Genomic DNA, 24,267 nt, shown 5'->3' with positions numbered 1-24,267 from the left:
GTGTGTCTGTCTGTGTGTCTGTCTCCCACCTGGCCCACCTGGAGCCACGTTCCTCACCTGTCAGCCAGTTGCCACCCGGGCGCAGCCATTTGTCTCACTTCCTGCGCCCCTTTCCCGGCATTTTTGGCTCAAACAAAACGTTGCGTAAGCGTTTGCCAAAGTTAAACCAAAGGGAGGGAGCAGGAGGATGAGCAGGACTAGGACCAGGACCAAGACCAGGACTAGAAGCACCTCCCACACTGCATCCAGCATGGGTCCGAAGGGAGAGCACTAACTGACTATCGCTTACTGGCGCGGCACATGTCTGCACGTTTATTTCTTCAACGCCTTTTTTTTCGGTGCAATTTTTCCAAATGCTCCTTTCTTTTTTTCCCCCTTGGCTGGAAATTGCATTGCGCTGAAGCATTTTTCCGGGCTCCCCAGCCTCATCAGCATGGCCCAAACTCCAAACTGCAATACCACATACAAAAAAAAAAGTAAGAAAATATAAAAGAAAAGAAAACCCCTTTGCCCCATCAGCATCCATTTGTTTCTTGAATTGCGGCGTGTTACGTTTCATTTTCAATTTTCATGGCATTTGCTTTTGTTTGTTTCAATTGTTTTTTGGTTTTTCTTTTGGGGGGAGTTGGGGGTGTGGTTGTACTCCTTTAATCAGGCATCTGAATCGATTTTTAAAACCTGGACTGATTCCAATTCGGGGTTTATAAGGAAAAAAAAATAGGTGGGTTAAAAAGGAGCTAAAGTTTGGCAATAATAGGCAATGGAATTGGAGGGAAACGTTAAAAAAAATTTGCAAACTAAATGTAAAGAAATTTGAGAATTGTCTCATACTTTGAATTAATATAATACATTAAGGATTTAATTTATAATTGTTAAGAAAATAGAGTTTTAATTATTAAATACGTCAATTTATTACTAGTGTAAATCTGCAGGAATAGGGAAAAGAAACAAAATGTACCAGTAATTAACTCTAAACAGTAATTTTCTAAGACCAGTAAGTAACTTTGATCAGTAAGTAAGTAAGTATCTATGACCACTAAGTATGTATGATCAGTATCAACGGACATTGAGTAACTATGATTAGTAAGTAACCCTGAAGCGTAAATAACTATGATCAGTAATTAACTATGATCAGTAAGTATCTATGACCAGAAGGTATGTATGTATGATCACTTACTAACTTTGAACACTAATAAACAATGACTTGCAACTTTTGTAACACAACACATTTCTGATACTTGGCCGGCAGCAGTCACTTCGTTCCGGGGATGTTAGAACTAGTTGGGAATTATATGCCCTGTGTGCGAGATTTGTTTTGGAACAAATTTAAGATCAAGCTATTTGAAAGAAACTATGGAGTTATTCTTCTATAATTTAAGAAGTATATAAGTCGGAGCATGGCAAATCGGTGGACTATATATATACATACATATAGCTGCCATAGGAACGATCGGACGATTTATAGAACTATGATCAGTAACTAACTATGACCAGTAATTAACTCAGAGCAGTAAGTACCTATGAGCAGTAAGTAACTCTGAACATTAAGTAACTATGATCAGTAAGTATCTATGACCACCTAGTATCCATAACCAATAAGTATGTATGATCAGTAACTAACTTTGAACACTAATAAACAATGACTTGCAAGTTTTGTAACACAACACATGTCTGATACTTGGCCGGCAGCAGTCACTTCGTTTCGGGGATGTTAGAACTAATTGGGAATTATATGCTCTGTGTGCGAGATTTGTTTCGGAAGCTATTTGAATGAAACTATCCAATTATTCTTCTATATAATTTTACTAGTATATAAGTCGGAGCATGGCGAATCGGTAGACTATATATATATATACATATATATAGCTGCATAGGAACAATCGGACGATTTTAAGAAAAATATTATAATTTTCCCAGTTTTTGAGAGACTTTCATCAAATTTGATATATAGCCATTATATATTAATCTAGAATTTTGTATAAAATGGTGAATGAAATGAAAGCAGACATTAATTCCTAGTAATCGAATTTCAATCTGCAAGGCGTGCCAAAGATAGCTTCCTTTCTTCTTTTAGTTCTAATTTTTAAAGATTTTCTAATTAATTTAACACTGATTTCCTGGCCAAAATAACACATATAAAATATAATGACAAAACATCATATATAAAACTATATTAAGTGTTATTAATTTGTATATAAAAAAAACTCCCCAAAGGATACTTTCCACGTGGTAGTGTGACCATGCCACATAGCGGAATTGAAACAGTTAATAAAAACCCAGCAATGGTAAACTTCGATTTCTGCTTTCCTCGCATTCAACTCATTTCAACAATTACGGCAAAGTCCGAAACAACTTTTTTATTAAGTCATTTCATCGTTAGCCGAAATGAACAAAAAAAAAAGATATATATATATATGTATGTATAAAGCCAGCGGGCGAGACAGAGGCTGAAAATATAATCATAATAAAAGTGAAATTAAATAAAATGAAAAGTCATGAAAAACATTTGCACTTGTTCAAAAAGTAAGCACAACAGAATCGTTTTTACCCCCAAGAATGGGAGGCGGTGGTGGTGTCCATTAGCCAAGAGAAGGTAGGAAGGAGCAGGACTTGTGCTCATTCTGTCATTAAATATTTACTTCGCGCTCTCATTTCTTTTACTTAGGCAAAAGGCTCGCCGAGAGTTGAGCTTCCCAGGCATCGCATCGCATTCCATTAGCCGATTTTCCCTTCTCCCAGACGCTATATATATATATGTGTATATATATAAATGTATATAGATATATCCGCTTCTGGGCACAAGGCAGATAAACATAACCGTTCCGTTTTATGAGCAACAATCATTGCTTTTGATTGCCATCCTGATGGCTTCAGCTTGAGCTTGAGGCCCGAAACCGGCACCTCCTTCTTATCCTGGCGAAGGTGTAAAATGCCGCATTGCTTAAATTTTTTATGGCTCACGCCTGCCTGCCTGGCAGGACTTGGCTGGTAGGAAGTCCTTTCACCTCCATCCTTCGTTATTGTGTCGTTCTCATGATTGAAACTCATTTTGGCCAGCTCCTACTCCTCCTTCTCCTAGTATCCGTTGCCACATGGCTGTTAAATTGATTGCCGGACAGGTGAAGGAGTCTGCCTCCTTTTCCTCCACCTCGTCCTGGCAATTGTTGCTCTCGATTTTGGATTTTAACTGTGATGGGCTCATTAGTTTTGGTTGCGGTTCAGAGTTTTCCACTCTAAGGGAAATTGGCCACAATTTTCTAAACTATGTAGCGTCGTGTTGCGCCTAAAGGCGTCTCAAGTTGTGTGCATAAAGCGTAACATCTATTTAAATTATTTACTTAATTATTTTACTAATAGGGGTAACTAGTCAAAAAATAACAACCAGAGTTTCTTGTAAGGAACTTGGGGGAAAAAAGATGGGATCAGTAAGTATCTTTCAACAGGAAGTATCTATGACCAGTTAGTATCTATGATCACTAATTAACTATGATCAGTAACTATGAACACTTACTTTCTATGACCAGTAATCAACTATGACCAGCAAGTATCTTTGACCAGTAAGTATCAATGAACATAAAGTAACTCTGAACAGTAATCATCTATGACCAGTAAGTAACTATGATCAGTAAGTATTTATGACCAATAAGTATGTATGATCTACTAAGTTTGAACACTAGTAAACAATGATTTGCAACTTTTAAACACAACACATTTCTGATACTTGGCCGGCAGCAGTCACTTCGTTCCGGGGATGTTAGAACTAGTTGGGAATTATATGCACAGTGTGCGAGATTTGTTTTTGAAGCTATTTGAATGAAACTATGGAGTTATTCTTCTATATAATTTTATTAGTATATAAGTCGGTGCATGGCGAATCGGTGGACTATATATATATATACATATATATAGCTGCTGTAGGAACAATCGGACGATTTTAAGAAAAATATTATAATTTTTCCACTTTTTAAGAGATTTTCATCAAATTTGATATACAGTATTATATATTAATTTAGAATTTTGTGTACAATTTTATGAAATTCGGACTACTATATCATATAGTATAGAGGAAAATGCAAAACGGTGAATGAAATGAAAGCAGGCATTGCTTTTTTATTTTTAAACATAAATATATATAATTTATATTGTATAAATTCCTGGTGATTTCAAACGTAACTTCCTTTCTTGTTTAAAAAAAAAAAATTCTTAGATAAATATCCTTCAACCTGATATTTGCTGTCCTTCAACTTTAAAGTTTCTTTTATATATTTTATATGACTGTGATGTCTGCTTTTCAGCTGCATTGCGTAATCGCTGAACATCAAGGACTGCTGATTAAGGACTTCAGAAAAAATGAGACTGAAAAATTGACGAGATTGATGAGAAGCCAACTATCCAGTGACAAGCTTGGGAGGGGAAAACCCCTGGTAAGGTTGTATCAACTTTAATGAAATTTCCTGCATATTAAGCTGAAACTTCCGAACGAATCGCGGCGAAAAAGGAAAACGCGGAAAAGCAAACGACCAAGTCCGAGTACGAGAAGGACTCCAACACCGACAGGACTCTTGCTGCGTTGGCTTCCTTTTTAATTTCCGTTTTTATGCGTTTGCCTTAAGGCGCTCAAGGATGAGGAGAAGGAGCAGGACCAGAAGTGGGTGGAGTTACTGCCACACTTCACCTGTTTCTATGCAACACAAACACCTGGACAAACGCTGATGTTGCAAATTAGTGGTCCTTCCACTCCTGCGGCTGGCATTCCTGCGTCTGCTGCTCCTGCTCCTGATGATAAGCATAAAATTATCGACACAAAAGCAAAAAATTTGTGTAATAAAAATTTTAATTAAGTGTATTTCTCGTTTTCTCGTTGTCTCGTTGATTTTTTTTTCATCTGTTTCTGTGTTTTTGTGGCGCCCAGAGCGATGACAGCGCTCCATCACACGGACGGAGATACTTGAGCTGCAAGGACTATGGGCTATGGATCCTGGCTATCATTGTTGGAAATTTATGCAAATCGGTTTTACCCAAACCCAACATCTCCTATCACCGCCCACTGAATTAAAAGTGAAGTGTTTCAGCTGCAGGAAGGACACAAAGGACCCAAAAGCCCAGACAGAAGCAGACAAAGGCAGCCGGCTAACGATTAACGCTTTTAATGAGTACTAAACTCGCCTACGCAATTATGAGATAGCAACAAAACCACCGTTAAGCTCAGGGGCTCACAGAAACCCCCCTCCAAGACCCCAAACCAATCCCCTTTTCCTTTTGGACAGAGGCGTGGCTGCATGGCGCGTGATTGCCGGCGGTGAATAAAGCAAACGATTTCCATAGAACAGACAACAAACCAGATAAATCAAAAAAAAAAAAAAAAACAGCAAAAAGAGAGTGAGGTTTTATCCTATCGGAAGGCTTTTATTTCCTTTATTTTTGTTTGGGACCCACATTTATTGAGATAATTTGGCCAAGTTATCAGTTTGCTGTAAGCCACTAAAAACTTGAAGCATTTGTGATAAGTTTTGGGCCAGAAAATGGATTAAGATTTTGTGGTTTTAGAATTATTTGATTTAGAATTCGAAATAAATTTGTATAATGAAGAAATATTAATATTAAATACTAATATTTTAATATTAAATATATAGTTGTGATAATTTTTGGGCCAGAAAATGGTTAAGATTTAGTAAATTCTGAAGGAATTTGAAATAAATATTTTTAATGAAGAAATATTAATACTAAATAAATATAGTAATATTAAATATTTATTAGTGGTTGTTTTTGGTCTGAAAATAGTTAAAATTTAGTGATTTATGAAGGAATTCGAAATAAATATTTATAATAAAAACATATTTATGGTATGTTAGATTAGATACTTAAAAAACCTAAATAAATATAACTAACTATTCAACAAGAGTTTCCTTGAAGCTTTTTTTATATAAATAAAAGTATTTAACTTTTATAAATTACTTTTGTAATTCCTTAATTCCATGATTTAATCCGTAAATCCTATCTCTCTTAGTTCCTTCTTCAGTTGCTTAGTACCAAGCCTCCATTTAATTTATATAGTATTTTTAGACACGACCAGCAGGTGGACTAAGCCTTTAGTTAAGGCCAAAGGACACAAGGCCAAGGATGCTAGGGACAAAGCCGGAAACTGTGAAAATTTATGCGTCGCCATTTTCAAGTCAATAAGCGCATTTATCTTGTCCTGCTGTCAGGACAAATGCAATGCGTAAATTCAAGAAAAATGTATTCAACTCTACCAGAAAAAAAAACTTTGTAAAATGTGCAAGGGTTTCCATTTTTTCCTTTTCAAGCAAAGAGAATTTATTTTAATTACTTGAATGATCGAAATAAATTAAAAGCCGTGCTATCTCAGAGTTCAAATATGTTGTAAAACTTTAAAAGGACGAAAGAATTCAGATATATACGCGGTAAAAACTTAATAATTATACTAAAGATGGAATAAAAGCTATCTTTTAAGTATTTATTATATCTCTGTTTCTGAAAACATTAGAAACTAAGAATATACATTATCTATATCCAAATTAAATTCAATTTCATTGCCACAAATTGATGAATTTAATTACCAACATTTTGGGGGCTGTAAGGTAAGTAAAGAAGAAACTTTCAATTTCCCATTGGGGACAGACTCATCCTCATCCTTTCTCCTTCTCCTCAACTACTTTCTACATAGTTCCCTTTTTCCATTCCCAATCGCTCAGATTTCCCTCAGATTACATTTCATTTCCACTTCGATTTTCAAGGCTACGTGCCAAACAGGCAGGACAGGCAGCTAAGGATAACTTGGAATGCAAGTAGTCTGGCCCGGGGAATCCTTGGAATCCTGTGTGTTTGTGTGAATAGTAAAGGACTCCGGACAGAGACAGAAACCAAACCGCAGTTTCGGTTCCTCCTTTTGTTGACTATTCAAAATTCAATCAAATGCATTTTTCTTCTTGAGAGGAGCAGAAGTAGCAGCAGGACGAAGGACTCAGGACTCACAATGGCAGCCCGGGAAAGGCAAATTTCATTTTGCTTTTCCCCAAAACTCCTCCCCGCGAATCCCTCCCCTCACCATTGTTGTTGGCCATAAAAAGAAACAGTTATTAGGGAGCGAGCGACCTGTCCGGCAAAAGATTCTCCTCTTCCAAAAAAAAAAGGGCAAAAGGGAGCGTGTCCTTAGGAAGAGTATTATTATTATTATTATTGCTATTACTATTATTATTATTACTGCTGGCACTGTGCATCCACTTTTGGCTGCCACTGTATTACATTTATTGTTATTTTCATGCACTTCCTTTTGTTTCCTTCAGCAAGCCAAAAGTTGCAGAATTTCTTAAAAGTTGCAAGTATCTATCGAAATTAGAGGAGATTAAGGGGAATATCTTTGATAAGGATAAAGGAATTCTTGGGCAAAAAATGTAGAATTCATTGGTCAAGCATAGGGAATTATTTTGAGAAGAAATAGGTTATTATATGTTGGAAATAGGATATTCTTGGATGAAGAATGGGAAAATCTCTGTTAAAGATAAATAAATTCTTTGACAAGAAGTAAAAGCATATTTTATAAATAATAGGAATTCCTTTGGTGGAGAATTGTGAAATTTTTGGTGAAGAATAGGGAATTCTTTGGATGAGATTGGGATATTAATTGGTGAAGAATAAGAATTCTCTGGAAAAGAAAAGGGGAATTTTGTGGTGGAGAATTGGAATTCATAGGTGGAGCTTAGGGAATACTTTTAAAAAGAATAAGGCATTTTTTTGAAAGAGTTAAATATTCTTTGGATTTTTTTTTTTAGAAGAATCTGAAATTCTGTGGTAAGGAATAGCGGATTTTCTGTAGAAGAATATGACATTCTTTGGTAAAGAACAGTGAAATCTTCGCTAAAGAATAGGCAATTTTTTTTTGAAGAAGAATAAGATATTCATTGACAAAGAACAGGAAGTTCTCTGGTGAAGATTAAGATATTTCTTAAGTAAAAAATAGGTTCTTCTTTGATGAAAAATTATAAAGTTATTGGTGAAGACTAGGAAATCTTTTCTGATGAAGAAGAGGGAATTTTTTATTAAAAAATTACACTTATATAGGAAGAAAATAGCTTAAAGAGCTGTGAAGGAGTCATTTGGCACCCTATAAATCATATATATTCTTGATCAGTATCAACTGCCGAATCGATCTGGCATGTCAACCAGAAAAAAAATTTTTTTTTGCAAATTTTGTTAAAATTTTATAAGATTTATCATTAAAATTGTCAAAAATTTCATTTTTCCAATTTTTTAAACTAAATATGCAGATTTATTGCCCTAATAGAAACTAGCATAAAACTGCTTTCCGATTTGAAATTAATTACCTTTTGGCTAAGTTATGATTTTTTTTGCTATTAATTTGTCAAAAAAAATATCTCATATGAAAAAGTGTTAATCCTTTCATAGATCTCTTAAATTTAATGCAGGACTTCCTCTACATTCCTCTCTACCATTTCATCTTCCAACTCCAAAAAACTTCCTCTACAAAGCCCTTTCCCCCACATCCTTCCTCGGTTTTGTGTTATTCTTCCGCTTCGATTATTTCGCTTTAGTCCTCGGCAGCGTGTCCTTGTTGTTTTGGTAGCTAAATTAGCTAAATTGCTTATGGCAAACTCACGTAGCGAACTCCCCGTTCCCGTTCCCGTTCCGCCTTGAAAAACAAAAAGGAATGGAATGCCGGAGGGGGTGGCCGCTGTTTTTGTTGGTTTTGGAATGCGGAATGGAACACGGGGAAACCTGGGAAGCTGGAAAACTGTGAGTTTTAGCTTTCCTCCCGGGTTTTTGTGTGTAATTGTTAATCACAGAAAGTCCATCGCCTCGGACTCCTCCTTCTTCCCTTTGCTCTTTTGGTTTTTGCATTTACAGTTTACCAAAAATTGTTGTGCGATTTTTGTTTTCATGGTCCATTTGGCTTTTGGGAAGGTCAAAACTTAGAGGGGAGGAGAGTGAGTGGGTGTGTCGTGGAAAATCTCTTTTGCTGTTTTACTGGGTTTTTAGTCCTGCTTTTGCTACCACTCCTCCTCCTCCTCCTCTTACTCCTACTCCCCTTTTTTTGTGTGTACGTGCAGGTGAACGCATAATTAGGAAAATTCCTTTGTTGTTACTTCGGTTTCAAGGGGGGAGAAAAACGTACCGAAAATGCGGAGTTTTTGCACTGGGAAAAATGAGGGGTAAGGTTCTAGGGAGTTGGGTAATATATTTAGAGGGAATTTTAATCACAAAATAAATCATATCTTTTCCTTTTATACCTTTAAAAACCTTTCTGCCTAAATCTCTCTCATCTTAAGACTTTCTTCTGCAAATTTTAAGGTAGTTTTTATACATATAAACCCTCATTTTCCTACAGTGCACCTTTCAGTTGACTGAGTCAAAGTTTTTTAGGCAAAAAAAAATAAAATCTCATTTATTTACACTGCCATTGAATCAAAGCGAACATTTAATACCCGGGATAGCGGAGAACCCGCAGATGCCTGCGTCTCCGATTTCAGCTTCCAACTTCAACAACGTCAATAGAATTCAATACCATTCGTCTCCCATTTCCAAGGACTTACATATACATACTCAGAGGGGGAAAAAGCGGATCCGGAAAAGCACAAGCACTCACCTGCAAGAAGAGAAAGAGAAAACGAGATGAGTAAAAGGCGGGAAAATCAATGTGTATCTTTGTGAGCTGGTGAAACGGTTAACAAGTCGTATGAGTAATTTTACGAGAAGGGAAAATGAAACTTTTTATGCCAGGACGAGGGTCTTAGGACTCTCTCTCTCTCTCTCTCTCTCTATCTGTAGCCTGAGGACCCAAAAAGATATCCGAAAAGTGTGCCGCACACACAGAATTTTTATTTGCGCACGCATAAAATGCCATTTCTAATTTACGATCTTTGGAGAGGCCAGAACTTGGGCACAGGACTTGGGAACAGGACTTGCTTTCCCCCCACAAAAGCCCCAAGCGGCAGCAGCCGCCTGTTTATGATGAATTTTCGTTATTTTCTCGAGCTTTATTGTTATTGTTCTTTGTTTGCTGTTTTGGCTGATTGCAGTCCTCCCCCCTCGGACTTCATCTCCATTTTCATTTTCGATTTCAGCTTGCACACCTAAAATTATGCAATAAAAGCGGCAAGACTAAAAGTGGGGAAAAGATTTCTCCTCTAATTAAATCAGCATAAAAGCGAGCGAAGAGAATGTAGATGTAGGATGCCAGAAACACAAAATTAATGATGTGGAAATTGCGCAAACACGCATCGAATGCTTTTCTTTTTTTCCCCAGTTTTCCCTCTTTCCAAGCTCGTTAATTTTTGTGGGCGGAAAACAAAGTAAATGGGCGGTGTGGGTGGCCCAGATGTTTGGTATAAGTTCAAGTTTTATATATTTAATTTCTGTTTCTATGTTTTGCTTTGATTGGATTACTTTTTATTATTTTGCAATAGTAAAATGAGTGAAAATTCTCGCAAGGCAATTAGAATTGTTGAGGAACATAAGTGTTATGAAGAATTTTATAACGTAAGAGTTTAATAACAATTTTAATGTTCTTTTAAAGCTTGAAAATAATAAAGTTAATGAATAAAAGCTAATAAAACTAATAAATATATAATGGAAATATGCAAAATTAATTTATAGTTTATTATCACAAAAAAAAAACAATTGCAAATGTCTTGATTAATTATTTTAATACCATTACATTAATTATAGTCTGAAGCTTGTAAAGCTGTGAAGGAGTTATTTCCGACCCTATAAATTATATATATTCTTGATCAGCATCGATAACCGAATCGATCTAGCCAAGTTTAGAAGAAAAAAAATTTTAATAATTTTTTCCAAATTTTATAAGGGGTTACATCGTTAAAATTATGAAAAAATTCGATAAAAATTTTAATTTATTTAAATATTAAATTGAGTATGCAGATTTTTTAACCTTCAAAAAACTAACACAGAAATGCTTTCCAAATTGAATTTAATGCATTTTTGACTAAGTTATGCCTTTTTTTAAATTTGATTTTACCAAAAAAAAAATAAATTAAATAAATAAAATTTATTTTAAGAATCTAGCTGAAGGTTTATATATATATATATATATATATATATATATATATATATATATATTTTAATCAGTGAATAAGTCATTCCCGATGCTATAAAACATATATATTTTTGATCAGCATCGACAGCAGAATTGATCTAGGTAAGTTTTGGAGAAGTTTCATCGTTAAAAATTGAACAAATTTGCAAAAATTTTATATTTAAGTATTGAGTATACAGATTTGTTAGTATATTAAAAACTAACATGGAAAACTAACTTTCCGAATTAAAATTAATGCAGTTCTGACAAAGTTGTGGCCAATTTGCTTTGCAATGATATATAAATTTCGGGTTTCCCGAAGTTAGCTTCCTTTCTTATTATAAAAAAAAAAAAAAAAAATCCATATGTACCAAAAAATTAATTTTATATGTACAATTTTTATACACAACACAAAACATAATTATAAATGCGTTGGTACATAATAGTTATTAAATATAAAATGCATTTTATAACTATAATTACATTTAAAAAAAATTAAATTAATTCTGGTTTAATTGTTTACAAAGAAAAATAATTTACAAATAATAAATACATTTTAAAAATACCCTAAATTTATTGTTTATTCATATAACTTTATAGTCATCACAAAAAACAATTAAAAATGCGTTGAAAAAGATTTATTATACTTTAAAGTAAAAAAGAAAACAAGATTTATTACTAAAATCTTAAGAAATATAAAATCTCATACCTTAAATAAATGAATTATTCATCTAGCATTAATGATTTCAATTTTCTCTTATACTTTTCCCATTTTCCCCAAAATATTTTTCACTTTTCTACGCAATTTCATCCCCAAAAAAAGAAATATCAGTTTGCATTTGGTTTAATCAATTTAATGAGAACCCCAATTTCCCCCTGAAATTTTTCATGCTTCAATATGCCGAAAATTTGTCAATTGAGTTAAAACCCTCTCGGAATCTCTGCCTGTTTTGGCAAATAAAATAAGGAGAAAATAAACCCCACTCCGGGGGGAGGAAGGGAGGGAAGGAGGAGGACTTGCCACAAATTTCACGCAGCATATTTTTTAGAGGGGGGGGAGGGATGGCCTATAAGGCGGCACACAAAAAGGGGTGGCAATCGTACGCAGGCTGCATACATAAATCAATTTCAATTAACGTTAATTAAATACGCATCAAGTGGGCATGACCACAAAGGCAAAATACGACAGAGAGAGGAAGAGAGATTTGTCAAGGAGAAAGCGAAAAGTGGGGAATCCCCCCACTCTCTCTCTCTCTCTACCATCATCTTTTTCTTTTCTCCTTTCGCCTTTTTCCATAAAAAAAGAGTGCGAGATTGAAGACTCATGAGAAACGCAGATTGGCATAGAAACGAAGAGAAAGCCCCAAAAAGTATGCTCTACAAATTGAAAATGAAATGGTTCGAGTGGGCGAAGTATGTGTGTGAGTGTGAGGGGTGTGTTTGAGTTTGGGGTGGACACCACTCTCGGTTCTCTCCACTCCCCCTGCAGAGCGCCACGCGTCTGTTTTGCGGTTATGCGCTTGGCTTGTCACGAGACCAGCGCCCAAAAACTATACCCAGAACCACCGAAAAAACCAGTAACCGAGCTATATAAACAAACGAGAGGTATTCAGAGACTTAATAGCAAGCAGAAGATACCCTGTAATTAGTATTTAACAAACAATAAAGTTGATAAACAAAATATATTTAATATATCAATACAAGTTAACTTAAACAAGACATTTCTTTTGCTTTAAAGTTCTTTTAAAAAATTAAATTAAATTAACATAAACTCTATTTCTTCAAATTTCAAATGTTTACATTGTTGTGTGTGTTGTTTCTTGCTAATAACATAAATTAAATCAAATAATACATTTATTTACTTTTTCAGACTTCAATGTTAATTTCTAAGGCTTTTTTGAGATACTGGGTTTCTATGTTATGTTCATTTTCTTTCTTCAGACTTCAATGTTAGCTTCTAAGTCTTTTTTTTTTGTGAGATACTGGTTTTTTTTCTGTTCTTTTTAATCGTTTTCTCTATATTCTTTTTCACATTTTTAGTCATCATATTCATCTGTCAACGGGTCGTCATCATATTCATCTGTCAACGGATCGTCATCATATTCATCTTCCTGTTCTAGCTCATATTCACCTTCTTCATTAAAAAACTCATCCTCTTCGGCATTATAGGCTTTCTCTTCCTCATTATGCTCTTCGTCAATCTTTTTATCTGTATCATCCATTTCATATTCACCTTCTCCCAAATTCGTATCCTCTTCTACCTCTTGGACTTCATTTTCAATTGGTTGATCTTCCTCATATTCACCTTCTTCTTCATAATAGAGATTCTTCTCCTCATTATAAGCTACTTTTTCTCCCTCGTTGGCTTCTTGATTTCCTAAATCATCGACCTGTTCGTCATAATATTCACCTTCATCCTCATAATACTCATTCTCCTGCTCATTAAAAGATACTTTCTTTCCCTCGTTGGTTTCTTTATATCCTAAATCATCTACTTGCTCGTCATCATATTCACCTTCTTCCTGATAATACTCATTCTGCTCCTCATTATAGGGGACTTTCTCTTTCTCTTCGACTTCATTGCCAATTGGCAGATTCTCATTCATTTGTTCATCATATTCACCTTCTTCCTGATAATACTCATTCTGCTCCGCATTATAAGCTACTTTCTCTTTCTTTTTGGTTTCTTCATTTCCTAAATCATCTACTTGCTCGTCATCATATTCACCTTCCTGATAATACTCATTCTGCTGCTGATTATAGGAGACTTTCTCTTTCTCTTCGGCTTCATTGCCAATTGGCAGATTCTCATTCATTTGTTCATCATATTCAACTTCTTCCTGATAATACTCATTCCCCTGCTCATTAAAAGATACTTTCTTTCCCTCGTTGGTTTCTTCATTTCCTAAATCATCGACTTGCTCGTCATCATATTCACCTTCTTCCTGATAATACTCATTCTTCTCCTCATTACAGGGGACTTTCTCTTTCTCTTCGACTTCATTGCCAATTGGCAGATTCTCATTCATTTGTTCATCATATTCACCTTCTTCCTGATAATACTCATTCTTCTCCTCATTACAGGGGACTTTCTCTTTCTCTTCGACTTCATTGCCAATTGGCAGATTCTCATTCATTTGTTCATCATATTCACCTTCTTCCTGATAATACTCATTCTGCTCCTCATTATAAGCTACTTTCTCTTTCTTTTTGGTTTCTTCATATCCTAAATCATGGACTTGTTCGTCATCATATTCACCTTCTTCCTGATAATACTCATTCTTCTCCTCATTACAGGGGACTTTCTCTTTCTCTTCGACTTCATTGCCAATTGGCAGATTCTCATACATTTGTTCATCATATTCACCTTCTTCCTGATAATACTCATTCTCCTGCTCATTATAAGATACTTGCTGTCCCTCGTTGGTTTCTTTAATTTCTAAATCATCGACCTGTTCGTCATCATATTCACCTCCTTCCTCATAATACTCATTCATCTCCTCATTATAGGAGACTTTCTCTTCCTCTTTGACTTCATTGCCAATTGGCTGATTCTCATTTATTTGTTCCTCATCATATTCACCTTCCTGATAATATTCATTTTCTTGCTCATTATAAGATACTTTCTTTTCCTCATTGGCTTCTTCATTTAATAAATAATCCCCCTGTTTCTCCTCATATTCACCTTCTTCCTCATAATACTCATTCTTCGGCTCTTCATAGCCCTGTATCTCTCCCTCCATGTATAGATTCTGCATCTCATCAGATTCATTTGCATCCTCCATACGTACATCACCGGATAAATCCATATTTATCTCAACTAACAACTGGGGTTCAAGTTCCATTAAGTCTGCCGGAAACTCTAGGTGTTGTATGATCTTAGGTTGTTCCACCACGTTTTCATTGAGGCTATTTTCCATCATATTATAGCCATTCCCCATGACGGTACTTTCTTCGAAATCATTGTTCATCGGCGGCCCAGTCTCATGCTGCATCTCCTGTTCTAGAATTTCCCGTCTCCTCAATCTTCTGGACCTGGCGCCGTGGCAGCGCCTCCTGGGTGATGGTACCTCTAGTGCCAATGCCATGATTTCTGGCGGACACTCTCGACGGAATATGGGCCAGGCGGATATATTGAAGCCACGATCTCTTCCAATGGTAAAGAGGCGCCCATTGTCAACTGGCTTATAGGGCACGTCTTTGAAGATGCGTTTAACCATGGTGGCTGCTTTAACGGGAGAAACTCTTGTAAATCCTAATGTTTATGCTTAGTTTATTGTCACTGCTACAAACCTTGATGAAGTGACAGAGAAATTCGAGGAAAATTCGAGTAAACTCCGAGGAAAATACGACAGAAATGAAAAGAAAACCCTGAGCACGTGGGATATTATTTTCAGAAAACAAAAATGTGACAAAAATCAGTGAGACCTTAACTAACAACAATTAAAATCCAGAAGTGTTAAGTTAGCTAAACGATGCTATCGATAGTATTTTGCAACACTTAAAAAAAGCTCAGTGTTTTGAAATTATTTATTTTTTCTAAGAAATTTTATAAAAAGGGCATACTCTTAGCCTTCTCTTTTTTGAGAGGTATTTAACATGAAACTCCCAAAATACGGGCAAACACACACGCATAGACATAAACAAACACAACCAAACTCCAACTGGGAATTGCGAAAAATTTCGTTCTGAAACCGCAATGATGCGGCTGACAAAAAGGGGAACCAGAGCAGGACAGATACATAGAGAGTGAGTGAGAGAGAGAGAGAGAACACTCCAATCCCCGGAACTCAGAACCCAGAGCCCCGCGGATACCCAATCCCCTCGCCATTTACCATCACCGAACAGACACAAAACCCATCTAACATTACACAAGTAACAAAGTCCGCTGCCTTTCCCGGACATTGCATTTTTTTGTTTGTTTTTTTGTTGTTGTTTCCACCCCAAAAAAATTTGTTGGCCAAAGGGCCTCCTGCAAATGACATTGATATTTTTCTAGTTTGCACACAGTCGCCAAGGCGAAGAGTGGGGGAAATTCCCCGTAGAGTAAACATTTCAGAAGACAAATTATGGTTTATAGAGCTTTAAGATACCCTGTAAACTAAATATGAATAATCATATAGAAATATATAATATAATATGAAAAGAGGTGGCAAAGAAATGTCAATAGTGTAACAGTGTAATACATCAATATTTTCAATGTCAAAATTCTTATTGTGTAATTATTATGCTTCATATAATCACAATCTCGTGAATGATTTTTTCTTCATATGAAAACAAGAGAGGCAGTTACTTCGATAACCCAATACTTATTATTTTTTAATAATTTTTTGAACAAATTAAAGTTCAAAGAAGAAAGAAAGCTAATTTCGAGAAGCTGAAGTGTTTATACCCTAAGTTAGCCATAGAACCATGGGTTCGAATTTGAAAAGATCATAAATAAGCCAAAAATGCATTCATTTTCATTCGAAAAGCTGTCCTATGTTAGTTTTTAGCAGGGCAATAAATCTGCATACTCATTTTAAAACATACAAAAATCAAAAATTTTCTTAATTTTTTTTACGCAATATTAACGATGAAAACCCTTATAAAATATTGCAAAAATTTCAAAAAATTTTATTTCAACCAGACTTAGCTAGATCGACTCGGCTGTTGATACTGATCAAGAATATATATGATTTATGGGGTCGGAAATGACTCCTTCACTACCTTACAAGCTACTGACTGAAATTAGAATACCCTGTAAGGGTATAAAAATGTTTTTTTATATACAAAAATTTTCGATTAAGAAAACTTTACTATATTTTTATTTTTAAATCGGTGATTTTTAATCTTTTCTGATACTTTTAATTACTCAAATGAACCTCCCATTAAATAAGGCAAACAAAATTCGAAAGTATTCCCATTAAAAAGAATTAAATCGGCCCTGCTGTTTTGTATATAATTATTTTAAACTGCTGCTTAATGAAACCTTGCCTCTATTAGTGCTCATCCTCGCAAAAGAGAAACCTTCCCCTTCTCATTTACGTTATTATCGCTTTACAATTTCTTCATCTGCGTAAATCATTCACAAAAATGTATATATATATATAAATATATATAAATATAAAATTAAAGGATCCACCACCCGCTGTTGCTCCTGCTACTCCTGCAGAGCTGGGAGATTTTTCTTTCCAGCTTTTGTATTCATTTTCCAACTTTTCGTATAATTACAAAACTCATTAGTGCTGAAACTTTTTGGTTGGTCCAAAATGCTAATTGAAATTGAAGTTAAAACTGAGGGAGAAGGGGGGGAAAACAACAAAGAACTGGTACCAACATCTCTTTGGGCACAAGTCGGATAAGCAAACAGAACTGGCTAACAACAAACGGTTAAGAACTTCCTGACTCACTCACTCATCATCATCGATTTGTTCTTATAAAAGCCATGGACTATCCCAGAGCAATAGAGAAATCATCGAGTAGAGCTGCCACCAACAAGATGCATATCCTGGAGAAATGGCTATTGTTTGTCTTTTGCCAAAAGAGACGTCACAAGGATCAACAGCAGAAGGAGACCATCTTGGCTTCGGATCAGCTGATGGAGAACCAACAGCAGCAGCAGCAGAAGGAGCAGCAGCACGAGCAACACGGTTTGCCATCATCATCATCTGTTGTACAGGATTGTCCTTGCAGAAGGTTTCTATTGGAGGAAACCGAGCGAGGAGTTGAAGAGTCCTGGCCGAGTCGTGCCGCATCGCACTCGCCGGCCCATTTGGAACCCATAAGCATCTGTGCCGATATCCATTTGCAACCCGATGTGGTCCCAGAGATGCGATTTGTGTCCTACTCCAACTTTGGCCGGCGCCATTCGGGCGTTGCCATCGAGGATGACATCGAAGTCCTGGCTCCGATGGCCACCAATGAGATGTGAGGATGTGAGCTACCTCCAACCTACTCCTTCCGCCTGACATTTTCACTCAATATTCAAGCCAACAACACTGGCGCTCGATTGGTGTGAAATTTCAGCTCGTCTGCTGATTTGCATTCGCAAATTGGTAACACAATAAGGTAGTCAGTGGAAGCTTCCACATTGATAATGTCGATAATACCGATAATACATATTAATATATGCAGTGCACCATATATACAGATATGTATATATAAATTGGTAATGGAGTCTAGTGCATTTTGAAAATTAACATAAGTGACATCATTTTGCATAATGAGTCGCCAGGGAAAGTGGCGGGGTTTGGGTTTCATTTTGTTTATTTGCCGAGTTCTTTGGTTTTTTTTCGGGCGAACACAACTGTACCGAGCAGGGAAAAACACTTGAAACTTGTTGGGCAATGCCGGCTATAAAAGCAAACAACACGGAATGCCAGAACCTCACTCAGTTGGAGGCTTTCAGATGAAGAAGTCGCCTGCGAAGCCACACAAATCAAAACCTAAAGAAGAGATAAGGTACAGAGATATAAACAAATATCAAAGATAAATTAATAAACGAATTACTAATTGTTTAAATACAGTTCTGCGAGCCGAATTATGTGTCTCCTGCTTTCCTTTGGCTGCTGTGGCTGCTCTGGTAGCTCTTCTGGTAGCTCCTCCAGTAGCTCCTCTTCTCCCAGTGCCGTCAAAAAGCAGCTGGAGAAGAAGCCGATCCAGGAGCAGGAACCGGAACCGGATATTCAGGAGCAGCAATCAGCCATCACCTCTCCTCAATCGGAGCAGCCGGCCAGCCAGGATTTTATAGGTTTGGACTACCAGGTCACCGACTCTATGTCATCCCTGCCCATTAGCATGAGTCTCAGTCTGATGGCTCTGCCGTTGCCCACAACATACTCCAGCAATTGTAGCTCCTGGGCCGCCGAGGATGAGTTTTGCGATATGGATGAGTATGAGGAGCGTAAAGTTTGGATGCATAATGCCCCTGCCAGCGATTTGAAGGTGGTTGTAATTTGAAACTGATACAAAGGTATATGATTTCTTCAGTTTTTCAAATTGAGTTGCTGTTATCATTTGTCTTTATTTTTTTCTTGAGAAAATAAATAAACGAATGCCAAGCGTTGCTCAAGTTATGGAATTTTCATTTGTTTCTATAAGGAAGGCATTGCTTATGATTGAGTTTCAAGGTTTATAAGGGGAGTTCTTAAGAAAATACAGAATTAATAGCAAACGAAGCCAAGTTTAAGGAATTTGCCTTGATTGTAATGGAGAAAAGATTTACTTTTAATTAAATTCACGGGTTTTTAAGCGGAGTTCTTCTTAAGAAAATGTTATATAAATAGCAAACGAAGCTTAGGGATATTCTTGTTTTTATTACAGAAGATATTCTTTATGTTAAATTTATAGAACATTTTACAGAAGTTTTCCTTAAGAAAGTATTAACAAACAATAAATGGAACTTTTTTAAGGAATTTTTTTTAGATTCTTCTATTTTAATGACCTTAAAAGGTTTTTTTAGAGGTATTCTTCATATAAATATAAAATCAAGATCAATCGAAGCGCAGTTGAAGGAGTTCCCTTGGATTAAATAATTATTTTAATTGATTTAAAAGGGTTTTGGAGGAAGTTTTCTTAGGAAAGTATTCAACTAACATCAAATGAAGTTTATTTTAAGGAATATTCTTGGTTTACTGCATCTTTAAATTAAAATAAAAGGTTTTTGGGAAAGTTCCGCTAAATATTCCTCAAGTTTTCATATTTTCTCTTATAAATTAATATCTCTTCTGTTTGTTTTTATATCTTTCTGAATATATTTCCTAGATTTCCATGTTTAAATAGCTGTAGAGTATTTTCCCTGACAACAGTTCCCTCCTTTTTAATATCCAAACAAAGAGCGGAAACTACATTTTTCCTATTAAATCCGCACAAACCATTTCCACTAACTCCCCTAGCAGGGAAAATAGGAAAAAAGTAATAGAAAGAGAAATACAAAAGGGGAGACAATCCTTTTCGGTGGCTTTTCCCCTTTGGAGTTTGGAGAGTATGCATTTTTAAAATGAAATTACGCCACGTTTAGGCGAGGTAAAGGGAAAGGTAAGGTAAGGACATCCTGTGGCCAAGACTGTGTAATAAAAATTTGATTAGCTGCTTGTTTAACTTTAATTAAGTTGATTCCACAAACACACACATGGAGCAGCTCCCGGAAAGTGAATCAAATATTTAGTGGCTCTCTTTTCACCAGCGACTATGCCGCCAGGGGGCTCAGGCTCAGGTTCAGGTTTAGTTTTAGTTTTAGTTTTTGGCTGGGAATATTAACATTTTGGCTGAACAAACATGGTGAGCAAACAAACAAACAAATGCCGGAATATTCATGATGATCATTAACACAGGCACAGGTTGCGAATATCCTGGAAGCTGGATGCCTTTTTCACGCCTCAACATCATCAACAATGCATGGAGAAAATTTGCACAGCACAAGGACCCCATGATGGATACCCAAAAAGCACCAGAGGCCGCCTTCCATTATGCCTTAGCTGCACATTATAGCCATTATGGAACTTTGCCCAAGATGTCATTAAAATAAAAATCGAGAGCGTGTTAAATGATTTACAAAAAAGGGTGGAAAACAATTTCAATGCTTTTCCCCCCAGTTGATGTCCTTTTAGCAGAGCAGAGCTCCTATGGCTTTGCTCCTTGCCACTTTACTCTGTCTTGAGCCATTTTGGTATTTTATGCTTTTTATGACTTTTCAATAAGTTTTTCTCTTCCTCCCCCCAGAGAAGTTTTCTTCTTTCTCGAGCCATTAAAGAAGCCAAGTTTAATATCGATAAGTTGTTATAACGCAAGGAAAGAGGGAGACATTCGATAAGCTGCCAAACTAACATAACAATTATTTTTAAAAAGAACTCTTTACTGAAAGGAGTAAAGGGAATATCAATATAAGAGTATGATAGATAGTAATATTAACTATTAAAAGGAGTATGAGGAGCTTTAAAACAGTCTAAGATAACGAGTAATGTTCATTGATTAATAAATCAATTAACCAATTTAAATTAATATATCTTTCATAAGCCTCTTACAAACCATTTCTTTGAAATACAAATACCATATCTTAGATATAACTTTAAGACTCTTTCCCCCCGATTCCTTGATTCAATGAACTTTCCCCTTTTGAAGATTGCCTCCATTCAATTACGTTCTTTCCCGGAAGTGAAAAAAGATTGCTATGGGTTTTAGCATTTCGACTTGAACTTAGTTCTGGAGTAATTCTTGGGGGGATCGGAGGCTTCTTTCCGACTAATCGTTGTCCATTAGACGCCAATGACACTTTTATGCCACTTTAATAAACTTGAGAAGCTAACAAGTGTGCTGGTAGGGGAGACACTTGTTCGGCAAAAGTTTTCGCACGTTGCGACAAATGTCTTGAGCTGCAATCCTCCCCAGAGAGTTTTCGCTTGCCACAAGTTTCTATATCTATATATATGTTTATATATCCAGGGGGAAGTGGCAAGAGGGAAGGGGGTTTGAGCACGTATGGGATACAGATATCAATAATCATTCCCCCCACGACGTCGCAATGGCATAAGCAAGTGAATTGCATAAATAAACATTTGAGGCAGCTTTTCGCTGGCCTCTCCTACGTCTCGGTAAATTGATACAAATCGCTCAATAATCACGCAATTGCATTTTATTTTTCTTTCAAAGAAACCCAACCCCCGCTCTTCACACAGACACGTGTGGGTTAATGTCCTTGCAATGTCCGCTGGGAGCTTCAAAACGAAAGGAAGTATACAAGTCTTGTGGTAGTGGTAATTTATAAATGTAAATACAAATTGGTAACACTAAAGTTAACAAGAAAATTGATATTAAATGCCAGGAAGGTAAAATATAAATCAAGAAAAGATTGGTAAATAAGGTAAATCAGCTAATATTCTTTCAGAGTTAAATAAACAAGTTAGTGTGGCAGTTACACATCTTAGGAATGTAAATAAGCAAAGCTTGGTCACACTGCAAGTGAATACTTAAAGGTTATGTTTCTCTATAAGCAAGTTTAAGTTACATTTTGTAACGAAATAAACACTAAGCACTCTGGAATCCCAATCAGCTAGATTCTTCACTGATATCGGCTTACCAATCGCTGGCATTAATTTCAAGTACAGCCACGCCCGCTGCCCACCGCCATAACCTCAATGCTATATCCATTTACTGTCTGTTATTTATCATGTGGCAAATGTTGTAATGCATTTTGTAATCGATACAAAGCAATCACAACGAATTGAAGCCCCCCAAAGCTGGGCGGGGAGGGAGTTAAAGGAGAGAAAAGGGGGAACCACCCGTGCCAAGCACGTGACCAATCAAAGGGGCGTGGCAGACGCACTGACTAAAGGGGGATGGAAGGGAACCCCGTGTGTATGCTAGTGTGTGTGTGTGCTAAATTAATGGAGCGCAGAGAACGATGTGGAAAGTTGAGTTGTAGTGACAGCGCCACGTATTGTTAACATCAGCTCACCCTCTCTATTGGCCTTTTCCTAGTTCTACTCGAATTTTCCTCTAATGCAATCATAAAATAACTCTAACTTAATTTGCTCTGCTTACACACACACTCACACGCAATTGTGCGAGACTTTTTCAATCCGTCTGTGTGTGTGTGTGTTAAGGCGTGCACAATAAGACGCTCACCTGGACACTCCAATGAAGGCTTGGTCTTCAGTTCAATCAAGGTTGCAAGTCCTGGGCAAGTCCTGGCCAAATTTTGGGTAAGTAATATAGATCTCTTATAACCTTAATTTTACAGCGTCTCTCGTAGCTGAAATGTGACGCTACCACGAGGCGGTACGATCAGATGTTTGGCCAGTATTGCCACCTAGTTGCACTTTTCAATCGAAGCCTCGAAGACCAGGGATGATCAAATATCGATAAGGACATCGATACAGAAATGTTTTCAAAATGCGACTATCGATGTTTTTACAATATCACGAACTAAGTGGTTCAAATCCTATATATAACCTATAAAATCATATTAATTTGGTATTTTTTTTAAGAAGCAAAGAAAATACATATCCCTTATTTTGAAAACAGCGATATTTTATCTGTTTAAAGACTTTTACCAATTTAACCAAACCAAGACATTTAAGAAAAAAGATTTCCATTAACATAAAAGAGGTATTAAATGTCTTTTGTGTTCCTAAACATAACCTTAAAAATGTATATTTAAATACCCATATTATATGTAAATATGAACTCTCTATACCTTTCAAGTGTTAAGTATGTAAGTATAAAAATAGCTTTATTTGTGCATGTTTTCTGACCGATAAGAGTGTCACAGAAAAAAAGAGAAAACCCACATTCGGAAAACCGAAAACCATTTGCAAATCCCCTTTGGCATGGTGGAATTTTCGCTGGCTTAGCACACACAAATTTTTCCTCAAAGAAAATTTGGGGGGAAAAATAAGAGGACAGCCCGCATAAGGTTTGACAATATATTTTTTTTGTGCTGAGCAAAACATTATTTGCCGCGACTAATCGGGGAAATCATAAATAATGCATAAAAAATAAGCGAAAAGCGAAAACCCTTTTTTGGGGTTTCCCGGTTTTCAGGTATAACGATATACATATATATATTTTTTATGACTCCCCATCCTTTGGGCCCGAAAACTTTGCGTTCGAGCGTCATTAATTTGTAAGCTTAGAAAAGAAAGTTGAGACCGGAGGGCAGGAAGTCTAAAAAATGGGAAACGGATGAAAGGGATAAGATGCCAAATCGAATCAGAAAACTTTAATGACTTTATGCGCCAAAACTTGTTACGCAACTTGACCAAACTCGCAGACTCCCACGGCCCACTTTTATACTTTTTCTCCACCCACTTTTCCACATTTTCCACCCCCTTCAACGCGACGTTGGAAAAGTTTTTGCTGCAATTGCAGTCAGTTGCAACACGTTACTGAACAGAATTCAATTAATTAACTGCCAATAGCCAAAGTCCGTGTAGCGCGAAGCCATTTCCCCGGCTCTTTCCACAGATTTCTATGGGATTTTCCCAGCTTTTGCATTTCCTTTCCGGCAAGGAATTTCCTCTCGCTGACCCATCATCTTCATCATCATTATTATTCCTGCCCCTCGCCTTTGGTGTGTCTAAATAATTAATGGGAAAAGACAAATTGCTGTGTGCATTTCTCCTGCTCTTGGTCCTTGTTTCCTCTCTTCACCTGCAGCAGCTGACCAAAGCTGAATTTTCCTGTGATTTTCTCGCCATTCTCTTGGCCATGTTGTT

The 24,267-nt window shown here is 36.3% G+C and overlaps 3 protein-coding genes across 18 annotated transcripts in view; 1 reads left to right on the top strand and 2 right to left on the bottom strand.

The window, feature by feature from the left end:
* LOC110179585 (uncharacterized protein CG43867) overlaps nucleotides 1-24,267 on the bottom strand; it is a 119,335-nt gene that overhangs the window by 51,447 nt on the left and 43,621 nt on the right. The gene's annotated exons all lie outside the window — the stretch shown is intronic.
* On the bottom strand, nucleotides 12,937-22,725 carry LOC110179586 (uncharacterized). The gene is made up of 3 exons (XM_086835579.1): nucleotides 22,676-22,725; nucleotides 13,800-15,299; nucleotides 12,937-13,694 (listed from the first exon to the last, which is right to left on the bottom strand). Exons 2-3 carry the CDS (start codon nucleotides 15,289-15,291, stop codon nucleotides 13,108-13,110), a joined length of 2,079 nt encoding a protein of 692 aa, XP_086691705.1. The 5' UTR covers nucleotides 15,292-15,299; nucleotides 22,676-22,725; the 3' UTR covers nucleotides 12,937-13,107.
* On the top strand, nucleotides 18,429-19,124 carry LOC110179588 (uncharacterized). Its single transcript, XM_020947188.2, has 2 exons — nucleotides 18,429-18,514; nucleotides 18,580-19,124. The coding sequence occupies exons 1-2, from the start codon at nucleotides 18,429-18,431 to the stop codon at nucleotides 19,010-19,012; spliced, it is 519 nt and encodes a 172-aa protein (XP_020802847.2). The 3' UTR covers nucleotides 19,013-19,124.

This window comes from Drosophila serrata, unplaced genomic scaffold, assembly GCF_035046125.1.
Source record: "Drosophila serrata isolate PLE 108 unplaced genomic scaffold, ASM3504612v1 contig_276, whole genome shotgun sequence".
NCBI lineage: Eukaryota > Metazoa > Arthropoda > Insecta > Diptera > Drosophilidae > Drosophila > Drosophila serrata.
This window is presented reverse-complemented; position numbering and strand designations above follow the sequence as displayed.